The sequence below is a fragment of the Aplidium turbinatum genome, chromosome 12 (assembly GCF_918807975.1).
Source record: "Aplidium turbinatum chromosome 12, kaAplTurb1.1, whole genome shotgun sequence".
NCBI classification, from domain to species: domain Eukaryota; kingdom Metazoa; phylum Chordata; class Ascidiacea; order Aplousobranchia; family Polyclinidae; genus Aplidium; species Aplidium turbinatum.
The window spans coordinates 4,237,803-4,254,843 of NC_137483.1; the positions used below are offsets into that span (position 1 = coordinate 4,237,803).

A 17,041-nucleotide genomic window follows, 5' to 3' on the forward strand; every position below is an offset into this window, starting at 1 on the left:
TTAGACCATGAGAGGCCCTAGGCTATTCCATTTGTGAGGCCCCTCCCTATTTTTGAGCTCAGAATTTCTCTCTAAACAACATCACATGTCATTGCTTAATGTTAAAAATATGAGTGCATTAAACTCTTCGTTCTTTTCATTTTCCACATTCATGAGTACAAATTTTTAATTAAAAGAATAAAAATTTAGTTAAGGCAGTTTTGCTTTTAATTTCTTTGATCAAACAACCGTTATTGTACAGTTTATTTACGAGGACATAAGAAATAGTTACAGCCATCAAATAGAGTAAGACTAGGCTACCAATTTTTTTTTCTAGCTTTCGTCAAAGCAAAATCATGCAAAAGTTCATCAAAATTTATCTGTTTAAGTTTGTCACTCTTAATGCTCAGTGCGGACAACCTTTCTTGAGACATTGTCGATCTCAGTTTATTTTTTATGCTTTTGAGCCTTGAGAAAGATCTCTCTCCTGAGCAGTTAGTGACCATTAAGCTTAGAAACAGTCTTAATATTGCTTCCACATTAGGAAAGGCAGTGTTAATTTTTTCCTTGCACATAACTTCATAAAGGTCTCCATGAGACAAGGAAATTATAGATTGCTCTTGGTTTTGTGTTTGTCTCACGTACAAATGAAAATGTAGAAGTTCATCAGTAAGTTTCGGGTCAACATCTTCTAGATAGGGGAACTTGGGAAGGTCGGGTTAGTTGAGCCACTTTTTGCATTTTTTTTTTTATGAGTTGCTTTTATTTCTTCATTCACAGTGCTCTACCTTCTGGGTATATTAAACAATATTTGTAGGAAATACAAGCCTTATCGAACGACGACAACCGGGTCCACAGGTGTTTAAAAACTAGTAGACAAATGGCTCAACTAACACCACGGTAAGGGTTAGTTGAGCCACAGACTGGGGTTAGTTGAGCCTCATTTATTATTTTTGAAAACACAAATTTAACCACGTTTCTTTTCCAAGCCTTAGTTTATATTTAAAGTGATAATATCAATGTATGAAAACAGGTTAACAATATTATTGTTCCAAGAGTCGCTCGTAACTCAACGTATACATCAAATAATTAAGGTATTGCTACGGCATCCAAATAACACCATTTCATTAAAGCTTTTCAATAATCCAAATAATTTTAACGTGTGCTAGTTTGCACTAAAGGTCCTTCTTTAACAGAGACCACAAATAATGTCTCCTTCTCTTCAAATTAACACGTACTTTAAAGGGTAGACGTTAATATCTTAAAATTGATTCAAATATTTTTTCACTATATTTAGATGCTTTAAGTATCTGCTTTACGTGGATCCCTTGTGGACTTTACGCCCATTTAAGGTTAAAAAGTGTCGCAAACCCCCTCTTTTTTAATTTCATTAAAGCTTGACCGAGTTTATGTGCCTTTGTTGAGTTTTATGTAGTTCAAAGAGATTTATTGGACCGTAAACAGACTTATCCAACGGCTGCAATCTATGTAAGGTGTGTGGAGGTATCGTAAGCATTATAACGCCCTTTTTACACTGGCTCAACTAACACCGAAAGCAGTGGCTCAACTAACACCTTAACTATACCGCCATGAAAATGTTAAAATTACAGCAAAACTTCATGGCACACTATGCCGGTTTTTATTCAGTAAGTAGCTTGTTTGGTAAGCTACCAAACAAATTAAATGAAACTGTCTCAGTAACTAAGTATAAAAAAATATTATTGGACATACATCTATTTTAAAAATCTACTTTCCGAGGTCAAAACACAACTTTTTAACTTCAGCACCACATATAATATCAATCGTCAACTCAAACCAGACGGGAGACCACGCATTGTGAAACTTTAAGATCACGTGATGATAAAATGTGGTTACCACACCACATTTAAGAATTAAAAGGGGTGGATCAACTAACCCAGTGGCTCAACTAACCCGACCTTCCCCTACGCTTCCTTTAAAAGTTCTACGCCTCGTACTATTTCTACCTTAGTTGCTTTCAGATTAGCAAGAAAGAGGAACATTTCTGCAATGTCACTATACACATTAGCTATTCTTCTTACATTGGCTTCAAGTGCGTCGAGCATAGGGATAAAGGAATTTATTGGTTGTCCATTTCCATTTTTAGCCAAAACTCTGGTGGGCTAAGGTTATCACTATCATGGAGAGCATTGCATGCTTGAGGCAAAGCTCCCTATTCTTCTTGCAAATCATCTAAATCTTCTTTGTTAACAACAGAAGGAAAGTTGATGCTGCCACTCTCAAAATTAAAAAAAACACTAGATTCTCCAAGAAAACCACTAGATTATTTCAAAAACCACTAGGTCTAGTGGAAAACCACTAGGAGTGGCAGCCCTGATGTCAACTACCGATACTGTTTTTTGCAGAGAAGACTACGGTTCTTTAATATAGAAGCTTCCAGCAGAATGCGCGTAATAATTGCCTTTATTATGATGCAACGACGTAATAATGACTGTTTACAACGTGGTTGAAACCAGTTGTGTATAGAATTTTCTACTCTGAAAAGCTTGATATACTGTATACAGTATATACTTTAGGTAGGGTTTAAACTTGTCAAGTTTTTAAAAGAATTACAAACTTCGAAATCGAATTTCGAGGCCCCTGGACGTTGAGACCCTAGGCTTCAGCCTGCCTAGCCTATTGGTAAATCCGGCCCTGGTTCTACCCCAAACGCTACAACTAAAGCGGTCAACAATAACAACTTTCACTAAGTGCTCTTCATTTTTTCTACTTGTGGCGAGAGATTTAGGTTGTTGTAGCTATGTAGTTCGTTCTTGCTTGCTTTGCTTGGTTCGAGATCGCGCTTTGACGTGGAGACTTTTTTATACCATGCCACGCTTTTCATGAACCAATATTACAAACTGAGTTTTAATAATGCTGAAACTATGTTGACATGTGTGCTCATCACTTTGAAGTTGTCAGATTGAAAAAAGTGGTATACGGTTAAATAAAAAATAGTCATTGGCCAAATCTGACAAATAGATCGTCTTGTTTTTTGCGTGTTTTTTTGCTGTATATTCTTATAAAAAAAGTGTAAAAGCTTTTCAAACGTGTAATTCTCATTCCATTTTAATTGCTGGTAAAATTTGTTCTCTGTTATGGCGATGACAATATGATAGGCTTAGGTTGTTTTATTCAGCAACTTCTGGTGGAAGCAGTGACGGGTATTATTTTATTAAAATATTCTTTTATTAAAATCGTCCCCTCCTCCCCAAGGCCACTTGCTAGATCCGCCCCTGAGCGAAAGCAAGAATAATTTCCCCACAACATGCCAGTCAGGTTTGGAACAAAATGACATGTTGTTTGTAGTAAATGTTCTGTCGATTATAATATTGGTAATAGGCTACTGTGGATAAATTTTGTTATCAACCCAGCAAGCAAAACCCGCCCTTTTAACATTTGAATTGCTTGACATTGAATCAACGTAAAAAGAGCAAGTATTGCTATTTAGAAAGTATCCCTAACAGTTGATTGACGTTGCAACTTGTAGGATAGTTAGTAGCGCAAATTTTGTAAAAAAAATGTTCAAATTGTTTGTGCTTATTATCGATGTCAATTTTGAAGAACCGACATGAAATCGTAGGTTATCATGAAATAAATGTAAATACAAGGGGAAAGGTAGCAAAACGTCACTGGGGGAAAGGTAGCAAAACTTTAAATGGTTTAAACCGTGCTTAGATAGTTGTTCATGTATGGCACGCTATATGTTTGTAGCTATAAAGCCTAAGCAACAAATATAAAAAATAACACAAAAAAAACTAATATACAATGTAATGAGGTACGTATGAAGTCACTAATATAGTTTGACAGGGCTCTGCATATTTGAATTCATTGGACATTACTTAGAAACAAAGTCTGCGTGAGAACTAAACTCATTTCCTTGGTGTTTGTTTCTTGAATGCAACTGCTTGTTGTAGCCGTATGCATTTCGTTAAAGCATTATCTCCTTGCAGCAATGCTGTAGGACTCAACAGCAGCAAATTACGATATGCTACAATCAAACTATAAATGAATTACCCACTGTTTTCACATTTCCTTAACGTTTTCACAATTATTAAAAGGGTGTATTGTTTCGCAAATTGCTTGCTTGCTTTTGCCCTTATTTAGACAAAGATTTTGGTCTCCCATTTCTATTTATATCGATCACTAATTGGTTGGTATTTGCATAGTAGGCATGCAAAAAGACCTACAGAGAAACTTTGCCGTGATTAGGGCTACAGTGATAAAAGACCAGGATTCATATTTATGATGATAATCGTAGGCTCTGCTTACTTGAAAGCAGCGGTGCCCAAAGTGCGGACAGCATTCCGCTCAAGGAAACTATCTGACACCGTCTGGGCTCTAAAATATACAATCTTAAAGCTTAGGCCGAATTTCAAGGAAAAAATCAGTGAAAATTTTAATGCAGCCGCCAAGACTCGCGAAATGCGGCATGTGGATTAAAACTTTGGTTACGCAACCATTCAAATTTATCAGAAAAAAAAGTGAGAGACGTAAAATATCTTTGAGGAAGTCATCTTGGCGTGGTTCGTAATTCGTAGCCTATCCTTTGAAAAGCTGGATATATGCTTGTCGGCTATCTCGTGACGAAAAGAATGTCGAAAGTGAGGATCAAAGCCGCGACTTTGCATGCCTCGCAGTACCGTACCAGGGTTAACTAAATAGTCCAGTACAGTTTTTTCCCTTTATTTAGTTGACAGGTCGTTGTTTCACGTCACAAAGGTGAACGCTCGAATCATGGCTTGATTCTTCCCGAAGCCTGTTAGCGTTCAGCTCAGGCGCGGATTTATGAAATTTTGAAAAATCCGAAATTTTGTGAGAAATTGTTGAAATTGTATGTTTCCGCATCAAATGGTTTGATATGCTCCTAAACACCTAATATTAGTCCCACGGTGGACTTAACTTATTCCGGGGGGAGAATAATTTTTTGTTATTATTATGGTTGAAATTATCCATCGATCAGACTCCGTTATTTTCTTTCATACAACTTCAAATACATTTTAATAGCAACATTTGTTGGAGCTGACTCAGCTGAAACCAACGCTGAACCAGATGACGTCAGTTGAAACAATCTGAAACCTTGAATAGCTGTTTTATAGTTTTTAGTCTTCATTGTAATTTCAATCAATTACCGTATATGCCTGCAAACATACTAATATCTATTTGGTCATGGACACTGCATACAGGGTTTTGAACCAGATATCAAGATTACTTGCATGCTTAGCAACTTTTATTCAAGCAAAATTTATTTCTTAAACATTCACAATTGATGAAAATGGCTGTTTTAATGTCTATTTTATAGCATATCGTATATGTCGTAGTATCATTGTTCATATCTGTTTTATCTTTTTCTTTCTTTTTAATTGATTTTCAAATTTTCTGCCCGCCACCCCCCCCCCTGAAAAAAAATCCTAGATCCGCGCCTGGTTTAGCTTACCTCTTCAGGAGGTTTTCCAATATCACCGTCGTGGAGGAATGGGTAGGCCTACAAAACTCTAGTTCAAACTGTTAATTTATTAATTGCTTCTTTACTGTGAAATATTGGTAAAAAATGTAAGCCAGGAAAATAATGTGCAGTTGGTCCAAACACAAATCTTTAGAAGAAGTGTTGTCTGTGAATAATCCCATGTTCTTGGTGCCGCTGAATGGAGAGCAGTCCTAAATATGCGTTGCTCAAAAAGCACTTTCTGAGAGACCAGCGCTGCTTGATCTTACAGTTGTTTTGTTGTACATGTGAAAGTCTATTCTATGAACCACAGTTTATAGCGCTGACAGAGGGGAGTCTAGTGGGTAGCTTTTGACTCGACTTTTGACTTTGATTTGTTCCAAGAGACCCGGAAGCTTGAAGAAGCCACCACGTATTCTTTGGATATAGGCTAGTGTATACTTTTAGAAGTGCCCTGATTTGGGGTCCGGAAATTTTATTGGTACCGGGCCACATTTAGCATACACTCTCAACGGGCTTGGTGAACCATAGTACAAATAATTCAAAGACATGATGGCATCTCCAGGGGCGCCGGAACGATTTTTGACTGGGGGGGCAAGATTACAAAAAAAGGGCACTTTTGTTTACTAAAAGGCCAATTTTTTTCAAGTTTTAAGATAAGATATAGCGATAATGCTAATCTATCAGCTCACTATGTATTGAGTAATGATAGCCTACAAGTGTCCGGTATACAAAGAAGGGCATCATGCTATGTTATAATGATGTAACCTACTGTCAAGCCTTAAAGCAGCATGCGGCCATGGCCGCTAAGTAGTGCTTGAATGACCGCCGGTGCTACCTCTTCAATCGGCTAAGTTTGGCCGCCGGTTTCTTCTAGCCAATTATATTTAATTTCGCAATAGAATGATCGTGGATTAACTGTCGAAAATATGTAGCATCAAAGAGTGACGCAAAATTAGGTCAGCGCGTCATAATCGCCACTGTTGCATTGTGCGGAAATATTTGTTATTGATGGAATATATCCATCTGCGATCACCAGCGCTGTAAGTCTTGTTTGTAATTCCCGACGTTTATTTTAACAAAGTCTTAATCCGAAGTGCTAATATACATCGGCTGGCAATATTGTCGTTTTTATGTCGATTCGATGTTGTCGGACATTGAATCGTTGTTAAAAAGGAGAACTAGGTTAGTTGACATCAGAGGGGACAACATTTTTTGATCATATTTTGCAAAAATTATGCTTCTTTTAGTATTGTCCTTCACATCATTGAAATACTTATTTTATTACCTTGCCGTCATCGTCAACACATGTCGAACGTTGTTTTTCGTTGCTAAACAGAATTCTAGGGGAGTGGCAAACTTCTTTAAAATCAGCCACATTGGAGACACTCGTGCGAGTGTCGTTAGAATTAAATGGTCCCGCAGTACCGTATACTGGATTACAATCCCGATAAAGATAAAGCAGTTATTGCGTGGTGCAACGATTCTATTGTAAGACGTCGCCCAGGCTCAGACTTCAACAACGCTAAGTGATCATTTTAGCATTGTTGCAAGTTAAATTCTATTTACTTGTGCTATCGTTATTTTAATTTGTACTTTGGTCTCCAAGCACGCAGATTTGGCCGCCGAGAAGGAGCTCCCGGTAAGCCACGATAGCTGCCGAAAAAAAAACTAGTTTTAAGGCCTGTAATGTGTTGCAAATTTTGTGCCGTATATATTATTTTGAGGCAAAAATGAAAGGTTATAATTAGGCTAAAAGCGAATAGCAGAAATTGTTATATTGCAAAATGTGCAGTAGCTTCCATTAAAAGGGCATCATTGCCCCCCCCCTGCCCCTCCATCTGCAGAAAAATTGAGGGCAGAGGGGGCATCCGCCCCCCCCTGCCCCCCCGCTTCCGGCGCCCCTGGGCATCTCTAACTTAAAATTGCAGTTACAGGATGGGGTGACGTATTGTTTGAGGCGACAATACTAATGATTAATTTTTTTCACTCTAAAAGATGGAAAATTTAATAGAGAGTTTGTATATGTAACTATGTTACTGAGTTTTAAACGCAATTGTGTAATAAAATTAGTTTTTCTCACCCTCAGTACCAATTGCAAAACACTCAAAAAATTTATAATTTGGCATTTTTGAACTGATAATTGACTTGTGATATGCAACTCCCTTTTAAAATAACATTTGAATTTTACTACTCTCTAAAACCTCTACAGCATGTTTCACCCTAAAAGGGGAATCACCAGAAGGTCCTGAAAAATATGCAAAAGCAATAAATCGGTAATACCTGAAATTAAAATTTGAATTAGAGATATGTAGGCTATACGGTACTATGCTATAGTATATACTACTATGTTAGGCTATGTATAGTACACTATGTTAGACAGATGCAATAACTTCAATTGGCGTTTTCTCAAAAATGTTTTTTTTTTTTTTAACATTAATTATATCTCCTTCTTTATTTATTGTCCAATCTTCAAATGTTCTAGAATTGTTGAGAGCACCACATGCATTCAAATAATGGAACAGTATTTTGAAATTTAATGTAGGCTACTACACCTTTGCTGAAAAAATGTCAATAAAAAAACTTGTTTTGAAATTGTATATTTTATGACACAATATTTCTCGTTTTTCATCAGTTAAAAACAATCCTCCGATTATTATTTTTGTCCATAAAGCAATATAAGCTGTAGAAAAGTTTCAACTTAATGCGCTACACCCCATTTATTTTGTTAGGTTTTAAATAGTTTCGTTTTAATTTTTTTTCGTTTCCAGGCTAGCTAATTACTTGATTTGTTTAATATTTCATAAAACTTTTTCTTTTGCTTAATAGAACATTTCAAGATCTTTTCTAAAACGTATCAGTTGTTGGGGATTTAACAACATCTAGTTTGATTTGGACTTATTTATCAGCACTATCAAAAAGTATTGCTAGCGCTGGTATTGTCGCCGCCTGGTTTAGAACTGGCCGAAGCTTGACAAATAATAATCATCCATTTGTCTCCTAAAAAGCTTTATTGTATGTTCCTTTATGTAATACAAAGCTTTGAAGCGCACCTTTCAAAATAAAACAAAAAACAATTTTATTTAGCAGCAATAATAAAACGTTAAGCGACATGTTTCATATGAATTGAAAACATAAGTATTGGATGCAAATAGAGATTGAAACAGTTAAGTAACGAAGCACGTTACCGAATGGAGTTATCTACTGAGAAAAGATGAGAAACGTTTATGGGGTAGATTCCTGGTAGCTCACCCAGCTCAAGGTCTGGAAACCAGTGCTATGTTAGTCAGTTTATCAGTGTTGGGGTAAAACAACAATTTGGCTACTAATTCGACACACATGCTTTTTCGCTTACTATTCTTACGTGACTCGTCATATGTCATATTGTAAAGTCACTTTTGTGATTGGTAGCAGTCTCTAACAATAGCAGTAACGTAGCAGTCTCTACAAGTCTGTCGAAATTAAACGACCTTAGCAGGTCACAAATAGCGGTTTTTAAATCAGTTTCATTTCAATTACCTTGAACTAAACAACAACAGGTGCTTTAATCAAATTAAAGTATAAACAACAATACTCTACCATACATCTCATGTACAGAAAATGTCTTAGTATTGAGGAAAACCAATTTGCACGGAATTCAATGCAATAGATATCAATTGCGGTTGAAAACGCTTCAAACTGACTGTCGAAGGGTACCGAGATCACCTCTTCTATTTCCATCCAGCCAATCATTTTTTTCAATTGAACTTTTGCAAGTGTTCAATCAATAAAAGAAAGAAATGATATGCTGGATGGGGATTTGCCAAGAATGTAAGTGTGCTAGAAGACCCACTTCCAAACTCCTTATCAGTAGATAGTCTTGTTTTCAACAAACTCTACGGCACAACTGCTGGTTTGACGATCACTGGTTAGCACATAAACTATATTTCGTATACCAGCCTACAAGTGTATGTGACTTTATAAAACATTTTATTTAAAATTATCATTTCTTTTGAGCAGTAGGCTATGTTTTTAAACTATTCAAGACACCAGCAAGCAAGCAATCATTCAGTTTTTCACCATGGAAGAAAGACATCTGAGATGTTGCCGTAGGCTTCAGGTTAAAGCTATATGTGTATTGTGTAGTCTTTATATGGAGAAGTCAAGCAAGCATGATAAGACAAGACAGCAGCAAGTAAGCAAGCAATCATTCAGTTTTTTCACCGTGGAAGAAAGACATCTGGGATGTTGCCGTACAGGTTAGAGCAATATGTATAGTTTTCATATGGAGAAGTCCCATTTAGAGGTAATAGTTCCATGTCCACTTTACTATTTGCAGACAATCTTTTGACTGAGTTTCGAGGTTTTTCTTTGCCATTCATGCAAGTATAACCAGCGTAAGTCGGGTGCGAGTCATTATCGCATTCTTTTTGTAATGTAGGTGTGACGTGTGCTACAGTGACGTTAGAACTGGAGGCTTTGCCTTCACTTGCAGATGAACTCGGCGAGGCATGGAGAAACTTCGTCGTTGTTTGTGCGTAGTCACCTGACTCATCTGGCAGCATGCTGACGTCAAACATTGCGTCATCAGAAGAAGCGCTGTGGTATCCCCCACTCCAACCTCTTTTCCGCTTCTTCTTCTTCTTAACTTTACGCGGACAGCGAGCTTCTTTTGTCTTTTCTACTTCAACAATTTCGTCTTCCGCATGACACCACGCAGGACTCAGATCATTTGCTGGTAACTCTGAAACATTTGAAAAATATAAAAATCGTTTGTTCGTTCAGTGCTTCGCGTGAAAAAAGACTTGAAAAAAAGCATATCTATTTATTGTATAACTTAAAAAACAAATTTAGCAGTCAAATATAGTAACAGTCCTTCCAGAAATTCGGAAAGTTATTTTACAAGTCATCTATCTCGGAAACTAGTTATCGAAAAATTAACAATAACTAACCCGGAAAGTTAAACTGATTAACCTTGGTGACAAGATTTGTATAGTGTGTTCAATACCTATGCTGCCATGCATAGGATACTAAAACCCAACCATTTAGGCAGTATAGGCTCCTTCATAACAGACTTTCTCAGTCTGGACTTTGTTTGATTAAGCTTTCAACATTTAATGAATCTTAATAGCTATTGCTGAGCAATCACACAAGTGTACGCTAATAGACCTACAACTACAATGGGTGTCTTCTGGACAAACTTAAGGATAAAAATGCCTTATTTTTAACCCAAAAAGGACCTTATTTTTGCATTTAGCTTGTTAAAAGGTAACCATCTTTGCAGAGTCTTAAGTTTAGTTATTTTCACCATAAGGCTTAGTGTGGTTTCTATCAGTAGTTGCAACGTGCATCTGATAAATGCAAAAGTAAAAGTAAAAACATACCAATGTTTCTGCTCTTGTTTACCTCTTGCTGACTGTCTTAAAATAAAGTTACCCCATCAGCTTTTTCATAGCGAATTTTAGAATTTATGATATAGTCTGAATTTTCTTGTTTAGTACGTTTATCCCCTTAATTGGGTGGGCGTAGTTGCTAAAGGAAAGGCGGCCGAGAGAAAGGAACTGGCCACCCTACTCTCGTTAGTGCCGAAGGCTTAGTATAATGAGAACCTTATCTTCTTATCTTCCGATGCTTGGATCAGGTATGGGACTCACCTCTATCTATCCCCTAGGTAAAATTTAATTTTAGGAGTAAATTCCTCCTCAGCTAAGAACTCTTGATCTATACCTCGGTTCACGAATCTTCTTTGTTCGTTGCGGTGACGACTTCCCACTAACGTGGGATCATTCTCATAGACTTGACGGGCAGGGAAACGAGTGACAATGATCGGTTCTGGCTTTTCCTCAGGATCTTTCATCTCCAGCCAATTTGTTGCTGCATCTTTTTTATCAAACTCAGCAAAAGCTTTTAACTAAAACCATAAAGTTATTTAAATTAGACGACCAATAATGACAAACATTTTAATTAGAGTAGGTCTACAGGAAAAGATTAATACTACCAATCTGACTATACATTATACTGGTACACAATAAGATCGCATCAAAATAGCATACAGTTCACAAACAGAGAAATGCTTAGTGTTAAACAATTCAATCTGATTATCCAGGAGCAGTGAAAGACCATTTGATCACCTAGTCAGCTGCTCCCAACTGGTCGCATTAATAAAACAAAACTGGAGTGAATAAAGCACTCAAACTGCCTAATTGCTGCCTAATTATCGAATTAATCATCTTTAATCCGCTATCAAGCCGGATCGAAAATTACTGACGTCCAACCTTCTCAATCTGGGAAGCAAACGACGTAAAACCGTGTACGAACTAACTAACATTTTACATATACCGTACAAATATGTTGTTATTAATGTGAATATTCAGCAAAATACCTTTGTATTAATAGAAATTTAAAATATCTATCTAATACTAAAAAAACTGTCCGTAAATCTTTTGACGTGAAATTAAATTTCAGTCTCTTGCAACTTTAAAATCTGTTTTTACCTAAGCGATGTTATAAATGTTCTTGCGGTAATGTTGCTTACCAAGTAATCTGGTATCTTGCGATCTTTTTGAATAAGTTTGTAAATGGACCAACCTTTGTACAAGAGCACCAAGATGATGACAAACACAACAACCGAAGCTAGCGTTATTATCGTCACTTTTGACGGGTGCTCTTTGACTGGCGTCACAAAAACTGTGGCATTGTGGCAGTGTACATTGCCCCACTCACTTGAGCCACTGGTACAGTTTGCATTCGCATACGATTCCTCGTAATAGCGCAAGACAAAACAATAGCGCTTTTTCGGGTCTAAAGACTGAAACAAGAAAAAATCGTGACGTATTATGATGAATTATGATGATTATGATGAATGAATTAATGAATTATGATGAATTATGATGATGAATTATGACGTATTAAGAAGTATTATGATGATGGTGACATTGTTTGTTTTTCTTAATTCATGATTGTTCGATAAAACCTGCAGTATGCTTCTACCTACTATACAATTCTGAAACTTGGACAATGTCACAAAAAATGGAGAAACGGATCGATGCCTTCGAGCTCTGGACATACAGGCAAATGTTAAAAATTTCATGGAAACAAAAGATCACTAACGATGAAGTACTCTCCAAATTCAATTCAAGCCCAATGCTCTTACAAACAGTCAAAAGAAGAAAATTGAAGTATTGCGGACACACAATAAGGCAAAATTCATTACAAAGATCATTAATAGAAGATAGAAGATAGATAGAAGATAGAATAGAAGATAGAACATTAATAGAAGATAAACGGTAAAAAAAGTAAAAGCAGACCAAGAATGATTTGGACAACAAACATCACAAAATGGACAAAATTAACTTATGAATGTGCAGTACGCACAGCTCATGGTCGAGAACAATGGCGCATTGTATCCAACCCTCCATACGAGGAAGGAACAAAATGATGATGATGATGCTTCTACACCATATACGCTGCACAAAGGACAACATACATACAAACTGAATGTATTGTACGAAATTGCCAATTTCCCAAGAATCAAAAGTTACTTTACTTAGCCCTTGCGGCTTTACAACCGGCTGGAGCATATCATACATGCAGACAATTTTAACAAACAATTCCACCAATTAACACACAATCCACAATGCCAATATAATTGAATATAATTAACAAAATTTAAGTTTTCAAAACTCACATCAATGACAATTTCCGTATTACGATTGGAAACTGTTTTTATTTTATCCATGTTCCGTTGTGGTAGGTCATCGTTAGCAGATGAAGGCCAATATTTAACCTTGAAGTATACAAAGTAAATACTTAACTTTCGAAAGCAATCATGTGGTTCAGAAAATGAGACTTGTGGCTTCAAACCATGCGACCCTGGTGCGATCACCGGCTACCTACCACACACCTCTAGCCAGGGTGGAGTGATTTGTATTTAGGGATTCAAAACGAACGTACAAAGACGAAGGAATCTAACTGCCCTTTACACATTAATTCTGCCGGCTTAGCCAATGCATGCATTTTTTCATCCACGGCACTCGCAAAGATCTGTCTTTACTTGTATACAGAAATTGATAAATGTTATGCCTTATATTTCACCTGATAATCGAGAGTAGTAAGATCTTGCAATATCGGTTTTCTTGTATCTGAATGAAGTTCCACAATTGGCTGAATCGAAATCACGTGATCATGACGTGAGCTTTTGAGTTTCGGAGGAAGTAACTTTGCTGTTGCAACAGAACGTTGTTTAAAACCTTCTAGTTTCATGTGGAGCATAATGATTGCCATTTTTGTGCCACAACAGACAATCACAAACAATCTCAAAGACGCATGGTAGTCGATTCTCCTTTCATGGTGATAAATTTTAAATTTAGTAACGCATTTTAGTTGAAGACAAAATTACATTTCTATGTTTGGTGCATCCTAAACTATTAGTTTATGAAACCTTATGCAGATAGCTACAGAAGGTGAGTAATGCAGTTTTAACGAATAATTGCAGTGTAGTCTAAATTCCGTGTTATAACTGTAGCCTATAGTGTGTAGAAAAAAGCCGCCCAAACGTTTGTTACCGAAATGCACTTCGTCACTGAACCACGTTCTTTGTGTACGAAACAGCGATTTTCGATGCTTTGTAACCTGCCCACAGGTGGCAAGTTACAGTTTTAAAAGTTAGCAGGAAATTAGTAATATTATTTTTTGGAAGCCAAACTATAGCACTAGGAAAACGGGTCTACAGGCAAAAACCTTTCATCATCAAATAGAACAAGACACAAGAGTATATAAACATGAACTGTCAAATTTGATGATGAATACGAATGTTTGGAGAAACTATGTTGACGGTGTCCTGGTACACCCGAATTGATGATGATGAACAACAGGTTCTTCATGCTCTGTCACCTCGTGAAGTGCATTCCTCTCTGATTTACTTACTGTCATATTCTGGGAGAAAGTTTCTCAAAATATAACTCCTATTTTGATCCATGTTTCTAAGTTTAAAGTCGTAGGTGATCAAAGCGTCCAAATAATCAGTTACGTCGCAATAATTGGAAGTTATATTGGCACACGACTTCACCAAAGTCCATTTTCTGTAAAATATGATAAGGATCACTTGACACTGTAAGTTTCTAGGCAGCACAAGGCTGTTATAGCAGAATTGCTCAGATTTTTGACCCTGGACTATTTACAATAAATTTTATTTTCACAATCGTTGTAGTGTCAAAAACAATTTATTAGACCACAAGAGTAGGCTTAATTTACCTTGTTTTGCAAATATAGCCTACTTTGCAGTAGGTGACACATCTCAAAATACAAATAAAGATGTTTGAAAATCGTTGAAAACCATCAAAATACAACGTCAGTGTAGTCCAGTTCCGACAGCTTAGTAAAATGAACATCTAGCTTTGTGAATGAAGAAACATCAACACCTCCTCCCCGTTAGTTCAATGGCTAGGCACCCAATTCAAGATCAAGCAGCGCTGCTTCGGCTTTCGGGGTGTGCGTTTGAGCATTACATTTTAAGGTCTGCTCTCTATTCAGCGGCACCTAGCAGATGGAACAATTCTCGGCAACAACATTTTAACAATAGGAAACTCCACTCTGCCAATCTCGGTAACTGGCCTTGCATCAAAAGCCTCTACAAGTATGCGAAACTACCAGGAATGACCTATCAAAGGCTTTGTAACTCAGAAAAGAAAAATTTAAAACCAACCAAGCAAAGCTGGTTTAATTCCTGGGCGTGTCCTTGAGCAGCGCACTTCAAAATAAGTTTTCCGTTCTGCACCAAGTGAAATGTTGCACCAACCAAATCTATAGTCAACAACGACCGGAAACGTAACTCTGCTATTCTTGATAACCTATCCTGTGTTAGTGGTAGGCTACACTACAGCTTCTACAGCAGTCTACACAAGCATGTGAAGGTGCCAAAATTAAACTTCAAAAGAGGCTCAACCAGACCAAAGCTAAATTTTCCTGCAATTAATTAATGTCCTGGTTAACAACATCCATTTACTTGAATAGGCAACGATTCGCCATTAGCTGTTCATTGCGACGTAAGAGAAGTTTTTTCAATCGACTAAAAATAACTTTCAAACATTTTTGCATTCTAGTTTTTATCCTCTCCTCCTGAATGACATTTCCCAGAAATTTTATAATCCTTTTCAGCTGTTTAAGTGCATGCAGGCGGACAGTACAGATCTACTTTCTTTATGTCCGCAGTGATGTCATAACATGAAAGCAATCGATGAAGACGTAACAAACAGATCCGAATTCAATAAGCAAATATCTCCCCTCCGGCCAAGAAACAAACAGAAAAAGTATAATTTTTATAGTCTTAAGCTACTGTAATAAAGATATAAGAAGTTACAGCTATTACACGCTTGAAAACTATAGTAGCCGGCACAGAGTTTGCAATACGTCATGTGTTTCAAGTATTGCTTCAACAAAAACAGGAAAATTTGTCAACTGAAATCTTACTCGCTTGATCTATAATATACAGAATATCTAGAGTCGTTGTTGAATTTCCTCCACCGCAAAACACTGTGTAGCATCACTGAGTCCATCGTTAGATCAACCTTTGTCTCATCTGCGAAGAAAATATCTCTAAAGAAATAACTCACAGAAAAATCAATTATCAAAGAAATTGGTCTGTTAAGGACATGTTGGTGATATCACCAATGGTAAGTATTAGACACTGGGCGTCTGGGCTACAGAGTTTTTTTGGCTGACAGCACATTTCGCATAACTATGTAGGCTACCAGTCTGAATAAGGCCTTTTTCCAACAACTTTTACTCTTGTGGCTACAACGCTGCTAAAAAATCGTAATTGTAGGTTATTTTGATCTAGGCTACAACTTGTTTCGGGTTAAGATCGGGTGGTCAAAGTAACAGAATAAAGGTGTTTGGTTTTATACCAGTCCACAGCGAAAGTCGTAGTTCGTCTTTGCAGTAGACAACATGGTGCGTCTTTACAGTTGTAGTAAGTCCGTGGTTTGTCTTTGTGCTAACAGTAGCAAGCACACGGGCTTGATCAGTTTTTTTTTTTACTTAACTTTTCATACAACAATTCATGAAATAGCTTACAGTAAGTACTAAAACCAATATGTGAAATTAATCTACCTATTTGTAGCTCATAGCCTACGCATTGAAAGTAGTATTTACGCTATAACGATGACAGGGTCCGTGAAATTAAAAAAAAAACTTACTTTGAAACGTGTCGCCTGCCAGATTTGCTGTCAAGCTATTGAGACGAATGAGATCAGCGTGTGATGTTTTGTTTCCTTTCGATGTTGTCAAACGGAGAGGAATACGCATCGGGGAACATACCACAAACATATGAACAACCACAAGGCAAAGCAAATTCAACATGCTTTCTCTTTTCTGTGAATTAGTAAGACATACATACAAAAGTATTAAGATCTCCTCTGGGTTACTTTACTTCAGACAATGTTGATGAGGGGCATATTAAATTAATTATGGCATAATTTATGTATTGTTTTATAACAGCTAAAGCATTTTAGCGACAGTATACTTGAACACAGTATTACCCGACTTATCCTTACTGCTTTATGCAAGAAACAACAAATCGTTTGGTTTGACTCGACCTGGGATCGAACCCACAGCACTCGA

General features: G+C 36.9%; 1 protein-coding gene across 1 annotated transcript; it reads right to left on the reverse strand.

The window, feature by feature from the left end:
• Positions 1 to 8,460: 8,460 nt before the first annotated feature.
• LOC145781318 (uncharacterized) lies at positions 8,461 to 16,726 on the reverse strand. The gene is made up of 8 exons (XM_082593094.1): positions 16,618 to 16,726; positions 15,890 to 15,998; positions 14,348 to 14,502; positions 13,517 to 13,644; positions 13,110 to 13,208; positions 11,958 to 12,230; positions 11,150 to 11,333; positions 8,461 to 10,166 (listed from the first exon to the last, which is right to left on the reverse strand). Exons 1-8 carry the CDS (start codon positions 16,724 to 16,726, stop codon positions 9,643 to 9,645), a joined length of 1,581 nt encoding a protein of 526 aa, XP_082449220.1. The 3' UTR covers positions 8,461 to 9,642.
• Between the last annotated feature and the right edge of the window lie 315 nt (positions 16,727 to 17,041).

Excerpts from the sequence above, each read along its gene's own strand:
- LOC145781318 (XM_082593094.1), bottom strand. The coding sequence starts at position 16,726 with ATGCGTATTCCTCTCCGTTTGACAACATCGAAAGGAAACAAAACATCA. Across the intron at positions 15,999-16,617 it reads GGCAGGCGACACGTTTCAAA|ATGAGACAAAGGTTGATCTA; the intron begins GTAAGTTTTTTT and ends TTTTCTTCGCAG. Across the intron at positions 14,503-15,889 it reads GTATATTATAGATCAAGCGA|AAAATGGACTTTGGTGAAGT; the intron begins GTAAGATTTCAG and ends CATATTTTACAG.